This window comes from Amborella trichopoda, chromosome 1 (genome assembly GCF_054954075.1).
Source record: "Amborella trichopoda isolate Santa Cruz 75 chromosome 1, AtrichopodaSantaCruz75HAP2 v2.0, whole genome shotgun sequence".
NCBI classification, from domain to species: Eukaryota; Viridiplantae; Streptophyta; class Magnoliopsida; order Amborellales; family Amborellaceae; genus Amborella; species Amborella trichopoda.
In genome coordinates this window covers 51,161,355-51,187,582 of record NC_142336.1, presented here as the reverse complement: position 1 = coordinate 51,187,582, position 26,228 = coordinate 51,161,355, and the positions used below count along the sequence as shown (strand labels likewise).

The 26,228-nt window shown below is 34.2% G+C and overlaps 2 protein-coding genes and 1 non-coding gene across 3 annotated transcripts; 2 read left to right on the top strand and 1 right to left on the bottom strand.

The window, feature by feature from the left end:
• Nucleotides 1-882: 882 nt before the first annotated feature.
• LOC18448950 (serine/threonine-protein kinase RHS3) lies at nt 883-9,885 on the top strand. Its single transcript, XM_088871303.1, has 3 exons — nt 883-1,039; nt 6,880-8,250; nt 8,755-9,885. Exons 2-3 carry the CDS (start codon nt 7,124-7,126, stop codon nt 9,611-9,613), a joined length of 1,986 nt encoding a protein of 661 aa, XP_088727429.1. The 5' UTR covers nt 883-1,039; nt 6,880-7,123; the 3' UTR covers nt 9,614-9,885.
• Nucleotides 9,886-12,855: 2,970 nt separating this feature from the next.
• Nucleotides 12,856-12,927, bottom strand: TRNAH-GUG (transfer RNA histidin (anticodon GUG)). Its single transcript has one exon. It is a non-coding gene; the product is annotated as a tRNA-His (tRNA).
• A 5,840-nt stretch (nt 12,928-18,767) lies between these two features.
• LOC18448948 (uncharacterized) lies at nt 18,768-24,345 on the top strand. The gene is made up of 2 exons (XM_011630516.3): nt 18,768-21,629; nt 23,412-24,345. Exons 1-2 carry the CDS (start codon nt 19,016-19,018, stop codon nt 23,771-23,773), a joined length of 2,976 nt encoding a protein of 991 aa, XP_011628818.2. The 5' UTR covers nt 18,768-19,015; the 3' UTR covers nt 23,774-24,345.
• Nucleotides 24,346-26,228: the final 1,883 nt, after the last annotated feature.

The following is a 26,228-nucleotide window of genomic DNA, read 5'->3' as shown; positions in this document are numbered from 1 at the left end:
AGGAGATATTATCCAACCGATTTGTGTGGGAGAGGAAGAGATATAGAGAAGAAGGACAGGGAGAGAAATGAGAAAGGGGAGAAGTTTCTATAGACCCGAGGCTCTAAACAATCAAATTAGAGCCCACATCAAAATTTTCACTAGAAGATGTCGTTTTGATGCTCAAAGTGATCATCTTGATATCAATATGCATGAAAATCAGAAGACAAAAAAAAAAAAAAAAAGGACTTCAACTTTTAGAAGTCGTGTATCTTGTTACGCGTTTTTTGATCGTCAATTCTCAATATTTTCACAGATCTGCTCGATCTACACTATTTTTTAAGCTTTAAATTTTATAATTAAAGATAAAATATATTTAAAGCTATCACAAAGATTTTCAGTATTGAAATCATATTTGTCGATATTATTTAAAGGTGTGCTCTATTTTTATTGTTCAGAGCCTTGGCTCTATACAAACCACGCCCATTGGTAAATCTTGTAAGAAGAGAGAGATTTTAGAGACGAAGGTGTGTTTAAGTATGTTGGAAAGGGGATGGGTCGTGATGGTAGCACCCCACACCCTATTCATTATGTTGTGGTTTTTATTCTCACCACTAACATTATTTCACTAATACTTACAAAAAGCTAACTCTTAATCCGTTTTTAAAAATAGATAGGGATTTATCTTTTTCACTGAATTACTAAATAAAAAAAAAGAAAAAGAATTTAGAATAAGAGGCAATGGAAATTTGCATCAATATTCTTGAGAAGCCACGTGGCAACCCTCACAGGCACATACCCATGAAAGTAAAACAGATTTGGTCCGAAGAGTTGGATCCACTACGCAAACACCGCATGTCTTGTGAATGCCAACTTCTTAATGCCCTAAAAATAATGAACCGATTTCATACCTTTTGCAAATTAATTTCTTTTTCTTCATACTTTTTATCGTTTTTTCTCTTTCTTTCTTTTTCCCTTCTCTTCTCGACTTTTGTCTGCAAAAATGGAGGAAAATCCTTTAATGGCTTTCGATTTGGAAAGGGGCTACGTCTGCTTGCAGGTACGAAATATTTATGAATTCGCATAAAACTTAACAATAAATTTAAGAAAGAGGTTTCTCTCTCTAAAGGATCGTTAGGTCAAAATGCTCGGGTAACCAACGCAAGGGCGTTGGTTCGAATCCTGATAACGTCCACTTTATACATAAAAAGCCAAAAATTATAACTGTTTCTGGCCCACCCCTCCTGAGACCTTCGTAGGCAGCAGCTCTTTCTCTCTCAAAAGATGATATTAACTCCTCTGTCTGCTCATTTTTTATTATAAAAAAAAGTCTAATGGCGCCCGTCTCCTTTCTCTCTCTATGTTTCTTTTTTTTGAATCCTTCTCTCTCTCTACATGGTTTTTGTCATTTTTATGGGACGGCCTGATTATAGCCACCCGACAACCTCCATGTAGGACCATGGTTGCAGGAATGTGGTCTACCCATCATAAAATCTCTGGCATTTATGTCGTGTGGTGCTTTGTGCTACTTAGTTTTCAATTGCCCTTTCTTTTTTTAAGATACAATCTTTTGGAAATTCACTAGTTTGTGGGTTAGTGCCTCAGGAAAGTTATGGGGCAGGCTGAAAAAAGAAGGTTTATTTTTAGAGAAATTTTGCAAGTTGTATTTTTTTTTGAAAGTAATATATATATATATATATATATATATAGAAAAAGTTTGGGTCAGCCCACTAGCTCATGAAATAGTATAAGCTCAATGGCCCAGATTGAATTTGGGTCAATCTGATACATCTTTTGATATTTTTACGTTCATCTGTTTTTTGTATTTTTTAATTTTCTCTAAAACACTTTATGTGATAATTTTTTTAAAGATCTGTGCCAAATTTGATGGTGATCCTTTTGGGTCCTACATATAGGTGTGGAAGGATCTCATATATTCATTACTCATATATATATATATATATATATATATATATATATATATATGGGAGTGGATTATGTACACCCACTAGTTGACGCAAACGCCAATGACCCAGATTGAATCTAAACGAATCTGAAGGTCACGACCTCTTTTCGTATTTGAATTTTAAATTTTTTTTTCTATAAATTCAAATCACTTGAAATTTTAGGTGTATATTCTTCTCATCAAGGTGTACCAAATAAAAATATATAAAAATAATAATCTGTAAAAAATAAATTTACTAAAATACTCCTAAAACTTTACAAGGGTATTTTGATCAATTTTTTCATGTAAAATATTTTTTTTATATTTTTCTAAGATTCATCTATCATACGCTCGAAATTTCAAATTAATCTGATTTGTAAAAAAAAAATTAAAATTCAAACACTATCGGATATTCGGAGTCGTCAGATCGGCCCAGATTCAATCGGGGCTGCTGCCGTTTACTGTAGTAGTACGCCCTTAGGCTGATAAGATCTTTCCCATATATATATATATATATATATACATTTTTTTTATTTTACGTTCATCTATTTTTTGTGTTTTTTATTTTTCTCCAAAACACTTCATGGTTTTTTAAAAAAAAGATGATAAAATCAATTATTTTTGACATAAGAATATCACAATCATTATTGATCATTGCATGTGTAATTGAGTGGTCGAGAATGCAACACTAATTAAGCACAAAATCAATTTTTTTTTTTTTTTTTTTTGAAAATCGTGATGCATGTCAATACGTCCCATTTCACATCCAATAGCTTTGACTATGGTGGCCTTTTTGTATAAAAAGCGAATGATCTCATAGGATAAAATCCCTAATTTTTGGGGGGCTGAATTTCAAATCGTAAGGTACTTTGATAAAAAATAAAATAACACGAAGAAAAAGATATGTATATACAATATGAAATATCTATAACATTTTTAACTTAAATGACTAACATGAAAATAAATAAATTTAGAAAAGGTACCTAATTTATATATGGAAAATAGGAAATAGTCACACGAAGATGTCAACACCATCAGATTGATGGTTGGATGGTAACGAAGGGACAGCAGGAAATATTATTGAATAGTGATTTGTTTCACGGGACCCACTCTCCATCACCGTTCAACCAATTGATGGGTCGGTAGTGTTCCTTTGACCATGATGTTATAGTGACCCTATGGAGCATGTTATACTTTCCTCATCCATACACTAGTTACAAAACCTTTTGGGTAGCTATATCAAATAAATCAATCAAGCATATAAGCAATAAGAAAAGTATACAAAGAGACTATTTACTTTTAGTACAACAAAGGTGCAATCACTCTTATTTGCCAGATTTCGAATTGGTAGGTTGTAAATATGCCAATGACTAAACTCAAAATTAAAGAAAACAAAATTTTTACAAACTTAATGACATACCTAAGTTGTCTAATTTGACATCTAATACTTAGGAGTAATTATTACATCATTTAACATTAGTAAATGGTCTCATAGTATCTATTATATCCATATATTATATATTAAGTGAGAGATATACCCTTGTTATTCTTACGTCACGTATCTTTTTTTCTTTTCCAAAATTGCTATATCTCTCAAGGTAACGCATCTATCCCTCTCCTTATAACACACACTCCCTCTCTCCATGTATCTCTCTTTCCTTTTCACTATCAAAAGATAAGCATGATTTTTAATTTTATATTAGATATTCTTTTTTATAATCTCATATCTCTCACTCTCATTCTCTCTCTCTCGCTACATATTTTTTTATCTCCCTCTCCACTGTTTTTCTTTATTTCACTCCTTTTCTAAAATTTCTCTCCCTCTCTCTATAACTCTCTCTCCACACATCTCTCTCCCTCTCTAACTCTCTCTCTCTCTTAAATCCCATATTTTTTTTATAAAGATAAACATAATTTTTCTCTTCTTATATATATGAGATTTTCTTTCTTCCATTCTATTTCATATATTAAACACTCTTTCCTATAACCTTCTCTCTCCTACTCTCTCATGATATTCCTCTCTTTCTTAAAATCTCTCTCTTTTTTTTTTTTTTGTTTCTCACTCCCTCTTTTCTAAAATCTCTCTCTTGCTTTCCTAAAATCGACTCAGGTATCTCTCTATCACAGTTGTGAATTAGATCTCACAACTAGAAAGGATCACAATATTATTTCTAACGGATTCTCTCTATCTCTCTCCTCCTTTCTTAAAGTATCTCTCCCTCTTAAAATGTCTCACCCATACTCTCCTTCTTATTTATATCATCGACTTAAATTTCTCTCCTATTTTAGAGAGAGAGTTGCTCCCTCTAAGTGGCACTTGTGATTTAAAGTTCCAACTGTGCACGATTTGAATTTAAGAAATCCCTATGTTATGTGTTTTTTGTATTATATTTCTATAATAATTGTAAAAAGTAGGTATTAATAAGAATAATTTATTTTTATTAGAATGATACCATTATAATTAGATTCTATAATTGTAATAATAAATTATATTATTTTAAAAATTTTAATTTATTATTTTTTCATGTAGACTCCCTCTTCTCTTTATCTTCATGATTGGATAATAAATATAATATACATATCATATTTACAATTATTATTTTGTATACACTTTTTATAATTATTATTTCTATAATAATTATAAAAATTATATATTGATAAAAATAATTTATTTTTTGTTCGAATCTTATAATTATATTATAACTAATTTTTATCCCCAAAAATTAATTCAAAAAATAGAAAAATAAAATAAAAAACCGTGCTACATGAAATGTTCTATAATAATTGTAAAAAGTAGGTATTAGTAAGAATACTTTATTTTTATTAGAATTTTACAGTTATAATTATATTCTATAATTGTAATTACAAATAACATTATTTTCAAATTTTTATTTTTAAAATTTTTATTATTTTTCCATGTGTACTCTAAGAATATTATATTTATAATTTTTCCTTGAAGCCCTCAAGTCTAAGTACAATTTTTATAAATATTGTTTTTAAAATAATTATAAAAATTAGATATTGATAAAAATATATATATTTTTGTTCGAATCTAATAATTATAACTAATTTTTGTTCTCAAAAAGTAACTCAAAAAATATAAAAAAGAAACAAAAAACCTTGCTGCATGAAAGGTTCTATAATAATCGTAAAAAGTAAGAATTAGTAAGAATAATTTATTTTTATTAGAATGGTACAGTGATAATTAGATTCTATATTGTATTACAAATAATATTATTTTAAAAAATTTATTATTTAAAAATTTATTATTTTTCCATGCGTACTCTTTCCCCTCTTTATCTTCATGATTGGATAATAAATATGATATATATTATATTTACATTTATTATTTTGTAATAAAAAAATTGTAAAATAATGTAATGTAATTATAGTTATAGTAAATAATAAATTAAATTTATATGAGAATACTTTATTCTTATTAAAATATTACATTTATAAATTTTCCATGATTCCCTAAAGTCTAAGTACGATTTCTATACTTTTGTCAAAAAAAGTACGATTTTTATACACATATTTTTATAATAATTATAAAAATTAGATATTGATAAAAACAATTTATTTTTCTTTTGAATTTTATAATTATATTATAATTAAACTAATTTTTGTCCCCAAAAAGTGATTGAATTTTTTTTTTAAAAAAAAAAATGCAAAACCTTGCTACATGAATGGAAGAAAAACAGATAATATTAACCCTATAAATATTTTATTCAAAATATTTTTCAATGATAAATATATTTTAATGATTGATATTAAATATCACTACGAGTACAATCCTAAACAATAACATAGTTAATTGAACAGTTTCGACTATTTTTGTCGGAGGTTATATGTTAAGGCCTCCCAGACAAAATGCATGCAATGGCTAATCTCCAGTGTCTAGTAGTCGGGTCAAATCATGCAACTACTCAAAAATGTGTGAAATTTCAAATAAATGCATAGGCTGGTTTTGTTTTTGGTAAATTCTATTCTTAATTTTCTTAAAAAAAACAAAAACAAATATATAAGTTGGGAAAGTCGTTTACATGTTGGGGCAAAGCACATGATGATGTGCAAACCCAACGTCTGTCCCATCCAATTGTAATGAATGGTGCATATCAATCCTGGCTGACCCATGTTTAGAAATTGCGTCACATCTACACCGTCCAACACAACTAGCTGGTCCCAATGTTGAGGCTCGCGCGACAAAAAGTGAGGGCCTTGATGCAAAATCTGGGTCCAATAGTATTTTTATTTGGTCCTCGTCCATCTTCTTTTATGGCTAGCTGAAAAAGAAAATCTTTTAAATGATATGTATGCTATATTATGGGTATGTTTTGAAACAAAATATGAATGGCTTTGCCAACCGTCCCACCTAAGTAATGGACACTTGCCGGAGTCATTTGTATCTGGTTTGGACCTATAACCAGGTTGTAGTATTTTGAAATTACTGAATTGAGGGTAAAATTGATCTTTTTAGTCATTTCAGCAAATTCTCAAGATTTTATAAATGATAACATATAGTACCTCTTTATATCTTACATACATATAAATATGTCCCTCTAGGTGTTTGATGCCAATGATTCATTCTCTTGCTCAAAGTCCATGAAACTCCCCAACCATCCATTGGTAACATTTGAGGGTGTAAGGAGCTGTTTATATCTATGCATAAAATAGATATTTATTGTAATATGATTTCCCTTTTATGATTGCATTCTTATTTTTTCTTTACATAAATAGATTCAAAAAATCTTAGTTCCATGAACACAGATTCTTTCTGAGGTCCATCTACGCCAATTTTATCATTTTTTTCCTCTTTTTTAGATGGACTTGCTATTATCTTTTCCACTTGGTTGTGCAGCAAATATGAATGTGATTAGATGAACTAAATTGAATGCACTTTGTCTTCGCTTGAATGTTTTTGATGTTATTACTCATGTAAACTTGGTCTGGTGCAGGATTTATTGGAACTAAGAGAAACTAAAATGGAAAGCTGATGGGAGCAACAGTAGAACAAGCTATTGATCATTGGAAATCCAAACCTCTTCACTATCAACTCTCAATAAAGCCATAGAGCCACTCCCAAACGATCTTCAAGGATATTGGATGAAAAGATTAGTTACACTATATCATTCAGAAAGAAGATTAATTATACCTATATTGCAATCAAACGCAAGATATTCTTGATCAGACCCAGTAGAAATGGAATCAATAACCCAAAAATTGGACTCAATTACCACAAATTCTGGTTTCAATTCTCACAAAACCTCGAAATCACTAAATCCATTCGCCAAAGCATTAGAACCAATTACAACCAAGAATAGTAGCAACCAGCAAGCAAAAACAACAAATAGCCCAAACTACAAAACAAAGAATGGGGTTCCAAGCAAGACTTCTAGCCCAAAAGACCCCATCCATATTAAGTCCCATAGCCCAAGGGCGACAAATTCTCGGAGAGACCAACAACAGACTAGAAACTATGGCAACCCTAAATTCAACAAATCACTTATGGACCCACTTCCTTCTAAAAACTCTAGAAACTCTAAACAGAACTCATCCATATCCAGAGAGTTATTCCCAACCAAAAAATTCGATAACTCTAACATTTCCACGATGTCAAACCTGAACCCTAGCTGTGCAAGTGCTAGTAACTATGAATTTGTAACAAAAGCGGCGAACCCAACATTTCTTACGAAGAATGCTAGTGTCTCTCAGTTAAGCACTAGGACAATGGAATTAATTGCAAAAACAAAAGATACTTTTGGTACAACGGACCTATGCAATGACTCTTCCAGCCCAAACAAGTTCATTTCTAAAACACATAGCGAGAGGTCGGCAAATAGTGATGATAAAACCAGTGAGTCAAATGGTTTAAGCAGAGCAAGTTGTGGGAGCTCTCCTAATGATGGTTTAGAATGCACAAGTAGTGGCATCAACAAACCTCACACTGGGGGTGATGGGAGATGGGAGGCAATTCAAATGGCCAAGTCTAGGGATTCACCGCTGAGTTTGACACATTTCAGGTTATTGAAGAGATTGGGTTATGGTGATATTGGGAGTGTGTATTTGGTGGAGTTAAGAGGAACAAATAGCTTCTTTGCTATGAAGGTTATGGATAAGGCTTCTTTGGCTGGTAGGAATAAGTTGCTTAGGGCAAAAACTGAAAGGGAGATACTTGCTTTGTTGGACCATCCATTCTTGCCAACACTGTATTCACACTTTGAGACTGATAAATTCTATTGCTTGGTCATGGAGTTTTGCAGTGGGGGGAATTTGCATTCCCTAAGGCAAAAGCAGCCCAACAAGCACTTTACAGAGCAAGCTGCAAGGTCGGTATCCAAATCATTTATTTATTTTAGGTGTTGCCATGTATAAGAGTTCTGTTTTATGTAGGCATGGTCTCTCACCTTTTTTATGTCCCTTTTGTGCAATGACCTTTCTCCTCATCAGCTGGTATGCATACAATAAAAGATCTTGTGGTCTATTGGTTTTTTCTATGATCCATTAAGATTCACAAATGGTGTGAGGGGGAAGTATAATAATCATATTTGGGAAGTTGAGTAAAGTTTAAGAGTTGACATTTTTGAAGGGTTAGGTGATCACATCATATTTATGAGACCCCGGCTGACTTCGGCTCTTGATTGATCGGGAAGGTGGATCTGATGATTCGTGAGTCAAGGAAGTTGGGTTCTCATGGAGGTGATCACATCATATTTATGAGATTAGGGACACATTCAACACATATGGGTCAACAAGGAATTCACGTTAGAAGGCCGATATATTACTTCATTTGTTTGAGACCACATCTAACATTTAATTAACTTTGGTCTCAGGTTCTATGCCTCAGAGGTACTCCTAGCACTGGAGTATCTACACATGCTGGGTATCATCTACAGAGACCTAAAACCCGAAAACGTACTTGTCCGAGAGGAAGGCCACATCATGCTTTCGGACTTCGACCTCTCCCTACAATGCTCCGTCAGTCCCACCCTCGTAAAATCATGTTCAGTGCAAGTTGGCTCTGGCACAAACTGGGGCATACTCGACTCCGAATTCCAGCAACCTGGGTGCATCCAGCCTCCTGCCTTCCTTCCCCGTCTCCTCCCAAAGAAAGGTCGAAAATCTAAGTCAGACTCTGGCCCTTCTGCTGCCTTTGGCATCGGAAGCGCGTCAGGAGCCCTGCCGGAGCTCATGGCAGAGCCTACAAGTGCCAGATCAATGTCTTTCGTTGGAACTCATGAGTACCTTGCACCCGAGATCATCCGGGGAGAGGGACATGGAAGTGCTGTGGATTGGTGGACATTCGGTATCTTCTTGTATGAGCTTTTACATGGAATGACTCCGTTTAGGGGAGCAGGGAACCGAGCCACTTTGTTCAATGTCGTAGGGCAACCGTTGAGGTTTCCTGAGACCCCGGCCGTGAGCATGGCAGCTAAGGACTTGATAAGTGGGCTCCTGGTGAAGGATCCTCAACGGAGGATTGCATACAGGAGGGGGGCGACAGAGATAAAGCAGCACCCTTTTTTCGAAGGCGTGAATTGGGCTCTTATAAGGAGCACCACACCCCCTCAGGTGCCAGATCCTTTCGACCTCACGAGGCTCACTGGGAAGGCAGGGCCAGAGACCACAAAGAAGAAGTTTGATGGCAAGGGTGGTGGTGGTGATTCTCATCTTGATTTTGAGTACTTTTAAGTTCCAATGTAAATTGCAGACGTGGGAGAAAAGAGTGAAATGTTTTTGAAAATAGTTTGGTTAAAGAAGGTTAAGTGCTTAACGTTTTCTCTGATCAATAGAGAAAGTGTTTCACGTAAAATGAGTGATATCTTTCCTTTTCTCTCATTTTTCTTTAGGTAAGTTTGTAAAATGAAAATTTGAATTGCTCATGGTGTATATCGGTTTTGTGTATAGACTGTGAATCTTGAATGTATTGCAATTTGCAAGTCCCCCATTTTCCCAAAGGCCAAGCCATTGTGTGGAACAAACACAGTGTAAAGCTGCTCTCTCTCAATTGTTTGGAAGGTGATATGCCTACATGTGTTGTCACTGCGACCAGTAGGATCTGTTATATGTTGTGTTCAAAAAAGTTTTGCACAAGCTTTGGCAAAAGATGGTGTAGATATCATTAAAAGGCTTAAAGTATCTTACAAAATTAATAGAGTGCTTAAAAGATCTTATTTATTGCTGTGGTGTTCACTTTTTAAGTTTCAGGAAAGTATCTTACAAACATTTTGTTGAAAAATTCTTAAATTTCCACTATTGAGGGTTGGGAACCTTTGATTACTCAGAGATGTTTTGGTAAATTAGCAACTTAATTGGCTCGAGAAAAATTAGGAAACAACCTTACATTGTTTAGGTGAGGAACATGTAGTTGACAAAACTATCATTTGCTCCATATTATTAATCTTGATCAATCATGGGGATTTTATTCATTTGGTTGTTCCATTTCCCAATCGTAAACAATGATGAGCATTTATAATTTGGCTAGAACCACTTATGTAAAATAAATTACTAAGGTGCTCGTAATTGTTAAAATATATTTTCTAAAAATCGTATTAGTTATTTTATTTAAGTGACATAGTGAGATTGTATTTATAAATTTGTATAATAGGAAGTACGAAACTATTAGGTGGTTAGTAGTTATTGGTGTAAGTAGGTAGTTATTGTAGTAAATGTGGTTGTAAGAACCTCTATTCAAAGATGAGTGATTTGGTCACATGTATCAAATTTGTAATGCTTTTGTGTACCATATTTTTTATAATTAACCGAAAAATTATTATTTTTATGTTATCTTTATTGTTCATCTTCTATTTCTTTGGTGGTGAGTCCTTGGCTAGTGTGACATTGTTACACTAATTGAGAAGTTGATTGTTCCATAATTGTGGCATTTGTATTTCTCCAAATGTTATCAGCACCGCAATGTTGGAAGTAATATTCTTTTGACTCCTTTGATGAAGAAGGTCGATTGCTTTTTTTAAAATGAATTCATATAAAAGGTCGAATGGTTTTAGTGTAGGGTTGAAGCTATTGTTATCAATGGGTAGCTATTTTAGTAAATATGGTTCTACAAATCTCTATTTAAAGAGATGTGTGTGGTGGGAAAATTAGGTTATATGTATCAAGTCTGTAATGTTTTTGTGTATCCTATTTTTATAATTGAATAAGAAATTATTTTTCTTTCAGCTTATCTTAATTGTTTCTCTTCAATCTCTTTGATGTTGAGTCTTGGGCTAGTGTGATATTGTTACACTAATCTAGAAGAGGATCATTCCAGTATTGTGGCATCCGTCTTTTCTATCCTAATTGTTAAGAATTCTTGACTTTGAACATGGGTGTTTTAAAAAAATTTAAACGAAATTTTTAAAGCGATACTTTTATGAAATCAAACTAAAAAGTAAATTCCGCCGTGGAATATGGGATCTCTTAAGCCCTTTAAGGATTTTGTGAGATAAAAAAATACCTCTAATGATATTTTCTCAAAAAAGTGAAGTTACAAATCAAAATCTCGCAAGAAAATGTGGTAAAAAATGTGATTATGAATCTTCAAAACGATTATCTCAACCTGGACAATTTTAGCTTTGAAAAAGGGAATTTCAAATCTTAAAAATAATTTGAAACGCGGAAAAAAGTGGATTTGGTACTAAAAAGCCTTCAAACACATTAGGGTTGGTAATGGGTAAGTTGACCCGGCGTGGTCTAGTTAGTCCACCCTAAAACTACAGTTTGGTCAAACATTGCATGAGGGCTGGGCCAACACAGCTCAAGGATAAGTCCTGGTCGGGCCTGAGCCAATTCTACAGTAGGGCCAACAGGGCCATAGCTTTTTCGGCCCTATTCAGGCTGGGTTAGGTCCAAAACCCAAGCTATTGTCTCCTCTAGCATTATCTCATAATTTTAGATAAGAAAAAATAATTTCAACCCCTATTTTTCATGTAATATTTGAACTATCCATTTTCAATCATTCTTCTAATTCTAATAGTGTTTAAAATCCGACAATTTTCGATTCGGATTGACAATTTTCTATCCGGATTGAGAATCAATCTAGACCAAAGAGATTTTAAAATGGTATAAATTCTAGCCAAGTTCCCTATTAAAACCTTTTTTATATCTTTTTTTTAAGTTTATTTTATATTTTCTTAGATCCCTCTAAATCCGCACCTCATAAATCTCTATTTTTATTTTATTTTTTAGATCACCAATTAAAATCGATCCAAATCCGATTTACATTACCGATCCAAATCTAAGATGGATGAATTTTCACCCCTATTGATCCGGTTTTGAAACATTGAATTCTACTATTTATTTTTAATGTTCATAATAAATCTTTAGGCCAATATCAAAAAGATAATAATGTTCACACTCTTCAGGTTACAATCAAAAGATAAAAGATAATAATGTTCGCACAGGCCAGTATAAAAAAGGTTCATACTCCTCAGGCTACAATAAAAAAGACAAAAGATAATAATAATAATGTTCGCACAGGCCAATATTCAAAAGATAATGTCCGGTATCAAAAGATAATAAGTTCCCTCTTAAAACCTTTTTTATATCATTTTTTTATTTTAAGTTTATTTTATATTCTTTAGATCACCCATTAAAATCGATTCAAACCCGATTTAGATTGCCGATCCAGATCTAAGATGGATGAATATTCACCCATTTTGATCCTGGTTTTGAAGCATTGAATTCTACTATTTATTTGCAATGATCGCAATAAATCTTCAGGCCGCTATCAAAAGACAATAATGTTCGCAATAAATCTTCAGGCCGCTATCAAAAGACAATAATGTTCGCAATAAATCTTCAGGCCTGTATCAAAAAATAATAACAGTCAGGCCGCTATCAAAAGACAATAATGTTCGCAATAAATCTTCAGGCCTGTATCAAAAAATAATAACCGTGTGGCTGCTCAGGCCTGTATCAAAAAATAATAACCGTGTGGCTGCTGGGATTCGAGCCCAGGTCTCCACGGCCACAACGTGGAATTCTAACCACTAAACTACAGCCACTAGACATCAGCTTCTTTGACATAATATTAATTTGTCCCCATATATTCAGGGAAGAGGGTACGGCGCTCTGAAAAAGGCAGTTAATACGGCGTTACGGTTTCTTATTTGCATTCTACCTAGGTTGGCAATGCACCAGGGATCCGATAGGAACACGGTTGGGTATGGGTTCAAAAATTAGACTCGGAAGGCAGGGTCCGGTTATCCGAACAAGGTTGGCTCCGGGTCCAAAAGAGAAAGAGCTAAGGTGTCGTTTGGATCCATGGAAAAAGATTATCGGAAAAAAGCTAAAAAAGAGAAAAAAAAATTATCGGGAGAAAGCAAAAAAAAAGAAAAAGAACAGGAAAAAGATTACTTGGAAAAAACATTTCCTCTAAAATAGATTTCAACTATTTGGATAGTACATGGATGCATAACATTTTTATTGCTTTTTTTTTTTATGCTTTTTTCATTAATATTTTTTAATGTATTATTCATTATAATGCCATTTTTTTTTCATCAAATTTGAGAAAGTTTCTCTCCCTAAATATTTGAGATAATTTTTTTCTAAAAATTTTCAAGTAGTTTCACTCTCCATAATTTGATATAGTTTCTCTCTCTAAAATTTTAAGATATTTTTTCTCCCAAAAACATAAAAATTTGAGATAGTTTCTCTCTCTAAAAATTTAGGTACTTTTTTCTCTACAAAATTTCATATAGATTGTCTATCTAACATTTTAAGATACTTTTCTCTCTAAAATTTAAAATATGAGATAGTTTCTTTATTAAATTTTTTGAGATAGTTTTTCGCTTTAAATTTTTTTACGTAGTTTCTCTCTCTAAAATTTGATAGTTTATCTCTCTCTCTAAAATTTTAGGAGACTCTCTCTATAAAACCTAAAATTTGATAAAGTTTCTTTTTAAAATTTAGAGATAGTTTCTCTCTCTAAAAATCTTCAATTACTCTCTCTCTGAAACTTTAAATTCGAGATAGTTTATCTCTTTCAAATTTAAGGAAATAGTTTCTAACTCTAAAAATTTTGAAATATATTCTCTCTCTAAAAAATTTTGGATTACTTGCTCTCACTAAAACTTAAAATTCGAGATAGTTTATCTCTCTAAAATTTTAAGATACTTTCTCTTTCTAAAACTTAAAATTTGATATAGTTTTTCTTCAAAATTTTTGATATAATTTCTATCTCTAAAACTTTTCAATACTTTCTCTCTAAAACTAAAAATTTGATATGGCCTCTCTCTCTAATCTTTTGAGATGGTTTATCTCTAAAAAATTTGAGGTAGTTTATCTCTATGAGACATAGAAATTTAAAATAAATTCTCCTTTTAAAAATTTTAAAATAGTGTCAGTTTCACTCTCTAAATATTTTCAATTAATTTTTTTTTCTAAAATTTAAAATTCGAGATAGTTTCTCTTTGATATAGTTTCTCTCTAAAGATTTTGAGATAGTTTCTCTATTTAAAACTTAAAAAATTGAGATGGTTTAGCTCTCTAAAATTTTGAGATAGTTTCTCTCATAATAAATTTACAGGTACTTTCTCTCTCTAAAGCTTAAAATTTGTGAAAATTTCTCTCTAAGACTTAAAATTTCAGATAGCTTCATTCTCTTAAAATTTGAAAAACATGAAAATATACAGTATAAATAACTTGTTACAAGATACAATATTTTTAAGACTTGAAATTCTTTTTTTTTTATATCCATACATCTTGAGGTTGAGATGATCAATTTGAAGGTTTTCCATATTAAGAACATGCTTTTCTACTGGATTTTTGAGGTGCACCTTACTTGTTGCAACCTCATGTAAACTTTTTCCTTTTATAAATTCATAAACAAAATTGCATTTTTTTTATTTCTTTGTTTTAAATTTGATGAGACCAATCAATAGTGAATCTTCTTTTGAATCCTCTCATGTGTTCATTATTTATGTTCAAGTAAGTCAACACTTACCCTAAAAGCATAAACTCACCATCCATTCCCCTCTAGTAACTCAAGTGATCTTTTTAGTATTAAGGTTAATCCAGATATCATTAATTATAAGTCAATTTGTTTTCTGAGAAGACACCATGTCAAGGAAATTACAGTAAATACTTTTCAATGTTTTCTACTTTGTGACAAAGGATTCTTTGAACCAGAGAGAATAAAGAAGAAATATACTTGCATCTTTCCTTTTATTAAAGATGTTAGTGATTGAGCCTTGTGTGTGACCTTCCAAAAGCATTTGTCTCTTATCAGCTCTCTTCTTCTTTACCCTTTCCAATAATTTTCTCATTTTATATTTGATCGTGGATATCACATCCAATATTGCTTTGCTTTTTCAGCGTATCTTTGACCATACAATGGTTTGGGGGAAGGGTACATTGATAATTGTAGTTAGTTTAAAGTGGGTCTGATTCATCAAAGGTGTAAATCCTGATTATCAACTGAGCATGGGATAATTATTTTATACTCTCTGGTTTACATGTGCCACCATCAACTGGCTCCAAAACAATAATTGAATGTCGTCTATATGTCTTCTTTCTTCACTGGACATTAATTTAAAACAAGTGACTATCAATAAATAGTAGCACTAATAGTAGTAGTAGTCAGCATCAGAAAATACGAACTCGGAAGGGTCACGAACTAAAGATGTGTCTCACTTCGAATCGTGTTTGACAGATTTGGCTGAGTCTGTCCAAACGTTGTTTAATAATAAGAAACAATCCAACTCGACTGGTTCCATATGTTTTGCAGCTTTTGCTCTAGGTGACACTCTACTGAACCCAAGTAACTTGGATGAGTTCAAGTGGACTCACTGAGTTTTCATATGGGAAATTTTATCAAAATATCCAAGAAAGATGCATTATTCAACTTTTTACATATATGCAACAATTCCAACTCATGATCATGTGTATTTTGATTGGTATTTTGAAATGAAATTAAAAAATATTAAATAATTTATCTCTCATAAGAATCTTAATAAATTTCTCACTTTGAAAGACTCATAGTAGTGGTATTATTAGTGGTTCATAGTAAGGTCATGAAGAGTGAATAGGGCAGCAAACTTCAATAATAATAAATAAATAAATAAAAGAATTGTACATGATAGCTAAGAAGATATCATTGTCAACTTCCGAGCATCATCCCAACTATTTGGGGTCGACTGCACGTATCCCGTTTCGCAATTAGATTTAGGATTCATGTAAAGCTATGACAAAGTTCTTCGTTCGAGAAATATAACCAAGAGAGAGACTAATTCCAATTGAAAACCCTAGTGTTCATGTGAAAGCTACATAAATCAAAGTGGCCCTCCCTGTCTTTTCGTTTTTTTGGCAGTGTTCAAGCCTCCTTTATAACCCACTAACATTTGTATTCTCTTGGGACCTTTTTGCCTTTCCCATTTAAACCATTTGAGCTGAGAGGTTCACACTCATATATGTGGTCAGTGGCCATGAAAAGCAATGCAATGGCCATAAAGAACGCTCTTTTTCTTCAACCATAGTGGAAACCAAAAGGGCCCTCTTTTTCATGAATGAGAGAGAACCCAAATGACCCTACCCTCTTTCTAAGTGTAGGAATGAGAAAACCAAAAGATCTCCTACATAGAGGAAAGAAAAACCGAAGGACCCTCTTTCTTGTAGGAAAGAGAAAACCAGAATGAACATCTATTAGAGGATAGAAAAACCAAAGAACCCTCTTTCAGTTTAGGAGAGAGAACCAAAGTGAAGATCTCTTGCATAGAGGAGAGAGAAACCAAAGAATCCTCTTTCCAATTGCAGGAAAGGAAAAGAAAAAGGATTCTCTCTGTCATGGAGAAGCCCAAAGCAACTCTCTTTTTTATATGTAGAGAGAGAAGATCAAAAGAGCAATCTTCTCTCAAGTAGGAGAGAGAAAGCCCAAAAAGTTACTGAAGTGGGATACAAGGCATCAACTTTAGTTCTCCTTTCTCTTTGGTATAGAGTCTGAAGTCTGAGATCGAGCCTATTATATGGGGTATTCCCAAGGTGGACGGTAGAGAATAAAGAGGAAAGGATCTAAGGCAAAGCAATAGCAAATATAACATGTTCCATTTTATGGATATTAGGCAAAAATGGGGCACATTAATAGGTATAGCACCATCATAGACAGTGTATCAGGTGATGAGGATGGTTGGTCTAGAAGCTTATTCTCATTAGGTCCCAAGTTAACATTAAAAAAGAAAAATTTAAGATTATGGATCAGTGTTATCAAGACTGGGCCAATAGGGCTTAGCTGCTCTAGTCTAAAGCCATTAGGTTTGGTCAAATCGGTCCATTTGAGCGAAATTTTGATAGATTTTTGTCAGATCAACTTTATTGACTGATTGAACTGATTAAACAAATTATGATGAGTTTTCTAATATATTTCATATTTTTATTTATTTTTTATTTATTTTTTACTTTTTTTGTAAAATTCGGTCCAGCTTATTAGACTAACAAACCCCTCATAGGCATGTCAGTTAATATAACACTTGTTTGGACACGCATTCGCATTAGATAAGTGACTTAAAAATATCAGGTCGGTACGGAATCGCCTGATCCGATTCGAGGATCGGTCAACCTATTTCAGTTTTGTGTATATATACGAAAATGACCGAATCTAGAAGGGAAATGGAGGTTCTGCATGGTTAAATGACGATTCTCTATAGTAAAATGGTGATCCGGACCGGTTTTTGGCCAGTTCATTATTTTTTTATGTATTTTTTGTTGTTCCACTATTTTTTCTGCATAGTAAAAAAGGTGATTGGGACCGTCGATTCACCGATCAGGGCCGGTTTTTGGGATGCCATTTCCGAGTCACTGATCTGTTTTTTAAATCATTGATATAGATAGATTAAGAGTCGTGTACATATGGCATTATTATCAAGATACATCTATCTTATCAATTCTTTCACATTTTACTCATTTTACACTATTCCAACTCTAGAAATTGAGCTTGAGCTTGAGTGGTTAGCAGCTAATGAATAACAATGCTACATTTGAAGTTTGATTCGTACCACTGAACTGTAAAAAAAAAAAACTATTCCAACTCATGATCATGTATATTTTGATGAGTTTTTTAAAATTAACTAGAAAATAAATAAAATACCAAATAATTTGTTTGATAAAATTTTCAAAAGATAATAGCCAAGGAAAGGCCAAGTTTGTTTCTTAACCAATGGGTATTCCTTTTGGGGCATTAGACCACGAAGAAATAAGGGTATGTTTCTTTTAGTAAAGCAAACAGTGTTTTTGATGATAAAAGCAGAGAAGGGAAGGGAAGGGAAGGGAAGGGCAGGGCATTCAAATAATTTAGTAAAAAGAGTAGGTGTTATACGAGGGGGTTCCCTAAAGTTGACTCCCATGATTGATTTGATGTTTTTACGTTGTAAATATTCCTAGTTTTGGTGATCCAACGGTCTTAATAGACGTTTCTTATTGCATGATTCCCCCTCCCCCCTTTATGCTTTTCCTTCCTTCAAATCTCGTGCCACCCCCGCATCCGAGGTCTCTCTCCCGCTTTCTTTTTGGGGCAGGGTGGGGCGGGGCGAGGCGAGGTTTGTATAATGTATTAATCTTCTTATAATACTCAACTAAGGTGTACCTAAAAACTACGATGAGAATCGCTATTATTTTTTTTAATTATGAAATTTAAATTTTTAAAATCGAACATGTCTATAAACACTTGTAAATTGACTGTCTATAAGATGAATTATTTTTAAGACTAAATATCCATTTTTTTTCCTGTCTACGAATTGAATCTTGAAGTCTAGATGACTGATTTGAAGATTTCTCTAATGGGTTCTTTAGGTGCACCTTACTCGTACAGTGTAAGGTTGATACCTTATAGGTGCTTTTTCCTTCTTTTTGTAATGGCTCTCTCGTAAACACTGGTTCTCTTTCAATAACTCTCCCTCCTCCTCGCAGTTGTGGCTCCTCTCTCTCTCTCTCTCTCTCTCTACTGAGTACGAACTCTGTTCAAATATCTGCTTTCCTTTCAAAGTCACATTACCATTTTCAGAACACAAATACCACCTTCAAATGCTTGTAGGACCCTTCATTTATGTATCCATGCTCTATTTCTCAAGCTCTCTTCCTTAACACAGTACCCATCCTCCTAAGATGATGAAGTTCCTTCTTGTTTCCGTGCTGTTCTCTCTCCTAATCTCCAATTCTCTCTCTACCTTCCAAGTCTATGATTCCCATCCCAGCTCCAGAGATGCACAAGCCTTGATATCACTAAAACAGGGTTTTCTCTCTCCAGACCCCATATTAAATAGCTGGAATGAATCCAATATCCACTCCCTTTGTTATTGGAAAGGAATTCGATGTGATCATTTCCAAAGAGTAGTATCTGTCGACCTTTCGAATTCGAATATATTTGGTGTAATCTCACCATCTATCGGTAACTTGGAACATTTAGTGAATTTATCCCTCGCCGGAAATGCTTTTTCAGGCAACTTCCCACTGGAGTCCGGCAACCTTACGAGCCTTCGCTCCCTTAACATATCAAACAACTCCTTCAATGGAAGCTTGGACTTGGGTCTCTTCTCTCTCTTGCATTTAGAGGTCTTAGATGTCTATAACAACAACCTATCAGGTCCTCTGCCCCAAAGTGTTGCAAAGTTGAAGAAGCTGAAACACTTGGATCTTGGGGGCAATTATTTCTCAGGTGCTATACCTCCATCCTATGCTGGCTTGAAAGAGCTTGAGTTTCTCTCCCTAGCTGGCAATGACTTGAGTGGTGTAATACCAGGTGAGATTGGGGAGCTCACAAATTTGAAACAGCTCTTCTTGGGCTATTTCAATGACTTTGATGGGGGTATTCCATTAGAGATTGGGAACCTCACAAACTTGCTTCACCTTGATCTCTCCAGTTGTGGTTTAGAGGGAGAAATACCTAAACAATTGGGAAATCTATGGAATTTGGACACTCTCTTCCTACAAACTAATCTCCTCTCGGGTCCTCTTCCACCCCAGTTAGGCAATCTCACCAGACTGAAGTCTCTAGACATTTCAAATAATGAGATCACTGGTGAAATACCCATTGAGTTCTCTAACCTCACAGAGCTCGCTCTCATCAATCTCTTCATAAACAAACTACATGGAGATATACCCGATTTCGTCTCCAAGCTGCCAAATTTGGAGGTCCTCAAGCTATGGCAAAACAATTTAACAGGGGCTATTCCTTCTGAGCTCGGTTCTAATGGAAGGCTTAAAGAGCTTGATCTCTCAAGTAATAGGCTCACTGGTTTGATCCCTCAGTCTCTGTGCTCAGGTAGAACGCTCAGGATACTGATACTTTTGAACAATTTCTTATTTGGTATGATCCCAGAGGATCTTGGAAATTGTCTTTCTCTCTCTCGAGTTCGGTTGTCACAAAATTTCCTAAGTGGGTCAGTTCCAAAAGGCTTCTTGTACCTTCCTGAGCTTTCATTAATGGAGTTGCAAAACAATTATCTCACAGGAAATTTCCCTGATGAACACACAAGAGTTGCTGGAAAACTAGGCCAGTTAAACCTATCAAACAATCGTTTATCTGGTCCCCTGCCTCTTTCTATTGGGAATTTCCCGAGCCTTCAGATTTTGCTCTTAAGTGGTAACCAATTTACAGGCTCAATTTCCTCCGAGGTAGGTAGATTACAGCTTGTTTTGAAGATTGACTTAAGCAAAAACAATTTCTCAGGAGAAATCCCAGCTGATATCAGCAAGTGCTTGCATCTCACTTACTTGGACTTGAGCACGAACATGCTTAGTGGCCCAATTCCGGCTCAGTTAAGTGAGATTCACATCCTAAATTACCTCAATCTCTCTCATAACATCCTTAATGATGCAATCCCAAAAGAAATTGGTACCATGAAGAGCTTAACAGCGGCTGATTTCTCATATAATGATTTATCAGGCAAGGTGCCTGAATCTGGCCAATTTACTTATTTCAATTCCACTTCCTTCCAAGGAAATCCACAGCTTTGCGGCCCATTTGTCAACAGAACTTGTGTTTTTCCCGCAAACCCGACTGAAATCTCTGTGAACAAACCTCGAATTCAAGCCAAGTTCAAGCTGATTTTTGCATTGGGCCTTCTAATTTGCTCCCTAATCTTTGTATGTGGGGCCTTAATCAGGACCCGTACCCTAAGGTTCCAGACCCATTCAAGGAAATGGAAGCTCACAGCCTTCCAAAAGCTCGATTTTGGGGTCGAAGACATATTGGAGTGCTTAAAAGATAACAATGTGATAGGAAGAGGAGGGGCAGGGGTTGTTTATAAGGGAACTACGAGAAAAGGAACGCAAATTGCGGTGAAGAAATTGTTGGGTTTCGACAAAGATTCATATCATGATAATGGATTTTCGGCTGAGATTCGAATTTTGGGTCAAATTAGGCATCGGAATATCGTTAGGCTCCTCGCTTTTTGTTCAAACAAAGAGACCAATTTACTGGTTTATGAGTACATGCCAGAGGGTAGCCTTGGAGAAGTTCTTCATGGAAGCAAAGGTGGGTTTCTAGATTGGCAGAAAAGGGTTAAGATTGGGATTGAAGCAGCAAGGGGACTGTGCTACTTGCACCATGACTGCAACCCACTGGTTCTACATAGAGATGTGAAATCAAATAACATATTGCTTGATTCAGAGCTTGAAGCCCATGTTGCCGACTTTGGGCTGGCAAAGTTTTTGTTGGATAATGGGACCTCAGAGTGCATGTCTGCCATTGCTGGTTCTTATGGGTATATTGCACCAGGTATGTATTGTTTCTATCCTTCCTCTTTTATTGATATACTAGTAATTTACTAGTAGTAAGGGATCAATATTTTCCCCTATGTTTTTACTAGTCCTACCCAAATGAATTGGTTGGTAAATGAAAATGTCCTTGGCATTACTACTACTGGGATTATTTCTGATATTAGTGTCTTTAATAGCAATCTCATAATAAACATCATTACTCTCTTAAATGACAATATAATTATTTCTCTAATACTTCATTTCATAAGCTAATCCTTCGTTTCCTAATTCATTAGTGAATCCACTTACCAAAGAATTGTAAAAAAGATGGGGATTTTGAGGACATGTTCATATAAAAGGATGTATTGAGCATGATGTTTTTAATGGTTTTATCTCTCTGGTTCAATGGACTCTCCCTCATATTTGAAGTTTTCAACCATAAAAAAAACCTGAGCTTTGGGCTCCGAATCGAAACCGAAAGCTGATCCCTTGACTATGTTTGTTTGTTTCTCCTTTGATTGAATTATATCTAATAAAGTTGGGGAAAGAATTGATTTTGAAGCAGGCTTTTGTTTACTGACTGCACAAACAAAGAAGTGAGCTTTTCCTTTTTCTTTTTCTAACTCTTGGTAATTCTCTTTAACGCGCAGAAACCCAAAGGATAATGCACATTGACCACACTTTTTTTTCTTTTGACTAGGGTCATTTGAAGACCAAAGAGACCTTAACTAGCCTTGTTTGTCTTCATTATTATTTTTAATCCCAAAATTTTGTACTGCTTCTACTAATAATACACTTTAATCAGGTATAACGTCTTTTTTTTATCATCGTTACATTCTAAGCCAATGCGCTTTATTTTTATTTTTTAACTTTCTTACTTCTCAAATGCTAATATTAACTCGTGACCTATTTTGTTAAGAGAAAATATCACTTAGATGGTCAAAACACTTTTATTTATTTTTATTAATTATTAGAAATTTTTTTATTTTTTTTATTTTTATTTTTTCAGTAAAGAACGCAGGCCCTGCCTGTTTTTTCAAATAGGCAGGAAAGAAAACTACTACGTGATGACTAAAGTGTGGGTGTACTACCATCACGACCCTAACCCCTTTCTCAATAGATTTGGTGGAATGATTATTTTCTAGTTTCCATTTAAATACCTACTAAAAATATTTTAAAATTAACCAAATTGTTTTGGCTCAAGATTGAGAACCTGAATATATAAAATCATGTTGTTAGTTAGCCACATTTAGGTGGTCTGACTCGAATAATGAGAGTTCCCCTTGTTTAGGCTACAATGTGGAACATGCTTTCAATACTAGAATTTCTTGTTCGAGGTTCCTAAACTGGAACAAGTTGGGTTTTTACATTATTACGCGTAGGATTAGTAAAAAAATAGTAAATTTTTAAGATATTTTTAAAGAAAGTACACGAGTGATATGACGCTTAAAAAGTAACCATTAGGACTTGACCACATTAATGATACTGTAAATTAGTTTGACTAGTTAAATGATATAGCAAAGTAGTCCATGTGTGGGTTGCCTTATTGATTCAACTCATCCACTCATGTTCCCACAATATGCCTACTCCACTAAACCCCATAATATATGCTTAATCTACTTTACTTTCCGCCTAACTTTATGTACTTCTCTGTTTTTTTTCTTACTTGATTGGGTTGTCCAATCAAAATATTATACAAATCACTATAGATATTTTGCTTCATTAGAGCAATTACACTAAGAAAAGGAAAACTTCCCATCTCTTATATCACATACTCATTTAATTGTTTATTTTTTAACAGAGTATGCATACACTCTAAAGGTTGATGAGAAGAGTGATGTTTATAGCTTTGGGGTGGTGTTGGTTGAGTTAATCACTGGAAGAAGACCTGTTGGGGAGTTTGGGGATGGAGTGGACATTGTGCAATGGGCCAAGAGCACAACAAGTGCATGCAAGGAGGGCGTTTTCGAAATTTTGGATTCAAGGCTTAAAGATATCCCTATTGAGGAGGCTAAGCATGTATTCTTTGTGGCCATGCTATGTGTTCAAGAGCAAAGTGTGGAGAGGCCCACCATGAGAGAGGTGGTTCACATGCTTCAACAAACCAAAAGCAACCATAACTTGATCTCTAATAGTGATAAATATCCAAAGAAGAACCCCTAAGGCCCCTCATAATGGGGTTTCTTCTTCTCTCTATAATTTTGAGAGCTTCTCTCTCTCTCTCAATGTGGTTTCTTCTTGTTCTTCTCTCTATAACTTTGAGAGTTTCTCTAAGTAGTTCTCTCTCTCTCTGTCTCTATGGACTTCTTCTTCTTTCTATCTCTATAATTTTGAGAGTTTCTTCTTGTTCTTCTCTCTATAAGTTTGAGAGTTTCTCTAAGTACTTCTCTCTCTCTCTCAATGAGCTTCTTCTTCTTTCTCTCTCTATAATTTTGAGAGTTTCTCTAGGTAGTTCTCTCTCTCTCTCATTCTCTCTCATTTTGAGAGTTTCCCTAGGTGGTGGAACTAAGTTTTAGGTGGGATTTGCATTGATTTATCCAAAAGAGTTCATTAGGTAGAATTTGCATGGATTGTCCAAAAGAGCATGCGGTTGTTAACATGAAAGCTTGTTATGTTTGGAAAAGTTTCGAGGATTGTCCCAAAGATGGGAATAGTCATCGAAGTTTGAGGTTTTGTAGTGGATGGACACTGTAAATTAGAAAAAGTCCTATATGTATTCCATCTTCCTTTCCTTCCATCTCCTTCAATTCCAATTTGTCTTCTTTCGTTTAAACAAATAAAAGAAATTTAAAAAGAAAATAAAAGAAAAGCTCACGAAGGATACCATGTGTGGCAAGTTTCCATGTTATCTCTTGGAAGAAGAGAGTGTTTAGTAGAAGGTAACAAAAAAAACAGATGGAAAAAAATATTGGCGAAAGGGCTAACTGAGGAGAGATGTTACGTGAATACAAAAATCTTTTTTTAGTTGGTAACTTTATTATTATAATTTTGGGGAATGATTTCATGCAACAGTTGTTTGTATAGTAGCATAATGCAATCATGTTAAGAAATAATGTTGAAGACATTTGTTTGACACGAATTTTTAAATGTACGCTGTTTGCATTATGAAGAACAAACACAAAAGAAAATTTTGAAAAAAATGCTTTAGAAAGTGGTTTTCTAGCCCAATTAATATAAGCCGTCTATTTTAGTAAGACGGTTAAATATGGGCCTCAAAAGAATTTTTTTAATCCCAAAATTTTTATATAGTGTTATCATCGTTACATTAATAATGCTACAAACAAAAAAAAAAGTGATTTTGAATTTGTAAATGCCTAGATCTTGAAATACAACAAATAGAAGGGCAAGATTTATTGTTGGAGGGTACTAATTTTAACCATTTCTAGGGGTGTAAATTGAATTGTTTTTCTAGAATTGATTATGAGGATGAAGAGAATGTGTGTGTAAAATTTGGGGTCATACAAATGCCAAAAACGTGGTTTTCTAGAGGTGTGGTTGCATTATACTACTATACAACCATTGCATGAAATCATTTCCCAATTAATTTTATGCGAACAATAGCCATCTCATATGATACAGTCATCTTCTTCTTCTTCTTTTTTTCAGTTTTTGGTAATTGGGAAGACAAGCTCCTACCTGGTTTTTTCAAATAGTTTAGGAGTTAGCTTTTCTAAAGGCGTTAGGGGGTAGTATCAGTGGGAATGAAAACCACATTGTGGTGATTGGGGCGTGGAGGTGCTACCACCACAACCCCAACCCCAACCCTTTTCCCAAGACGGGCATCTTGATTGATCGCAATTATAGAGTGATAATGTTGTTAGTTGACTTAAGGCCACCAATGGGTTAAGCAGGGTTAGGGCAGCTGCAAAACTAGGGCCTAGGTAACAAGTTATGGCCCAAGAGCTGTGTCCAATTTTGTTAGATTCATTTCAGAGTTTTTTTTGGTTTCGTGAAAAAAAATGAAGCAATTTGGTGCTTCAGCCGATTCGGGGGAAGACTTCAGATTTTTTTTTTTATAATACAAATAATGAAAAATAAAAAATAAATAAAAATAAAAATTATTTTTATATAGCTATTTTTTTGCTGGCTGCAGCAGACCCAAAGTGAACTCGAAGCAGATCCGAATCCGACCGAAGTGGCCTAATTTGACCGAAGCAGCAACATCAAGCTTTGCTTATCTTCGATTTATGCCTAAAATCCGAAGGCTTCAACCTCTTCGGCGAAAAAATTTGATAACATTGGCCGTGTCAATGCTCAAGGGACGGCCCAAGTTGGGCTAAGCCTACAAGAGGCCTAGCCGGACCAATCCTGATTCATTTTTCGTTTTTCCATTATTTTATTTTATATTTATTTCATATGTGACTCTTGTAGGCTTGGTAGATAGGGCCCCCTCGCCCTGATCTCTAGGTCTAGACCCTAAAGAGAATGTAGGGCAGGGCAAGGATAAAAGGCACCCTATCCACAGAGAATGTATAGCAGGCGCTTGAGAACTAGAGTTTAGGGTAACTCATGTCACATGTTTTTCTATTTTTTAAACAATATGCATTTAGAGATTTTAGAAGATATATTTGAAAAATAATGAAAGCATTACTGATGGAGAAAATCTATTAAAATTGAG

Excerpts from the sequence above, each read along its gene's own strand:
- LOC18448950 (XM_088871303.1), top strand. The coding sequence starts at position 7,124 with ATGGAATCAATAACCCAAAAATTGGACTCAATTACCACAAATTCTGGT. Across the intron at positions 8,251-8,754 it reads TTTACAGAGCAAGCTGCAAG|GTTCTATGCCTCAGAGGTAC; the intron begins GTCGGTATCCAA and ends CTTTGGTCTCAG.
- LOC18448948 (XM_011630516.3), top strand. The coding sequence starts at position 19,016 with ATGATGAAGTTCCTTCTTGTTTCCGTGCTGTTCTCTCTCCTAATCTCC. Across the intron at positions 21,630-23,411 it reads TTATGGGTATATTGCACCAG|AGTATGCATACACTCTAAAG; the intron begins GTATGTATTGTT and ends ATTTTTTAACAG.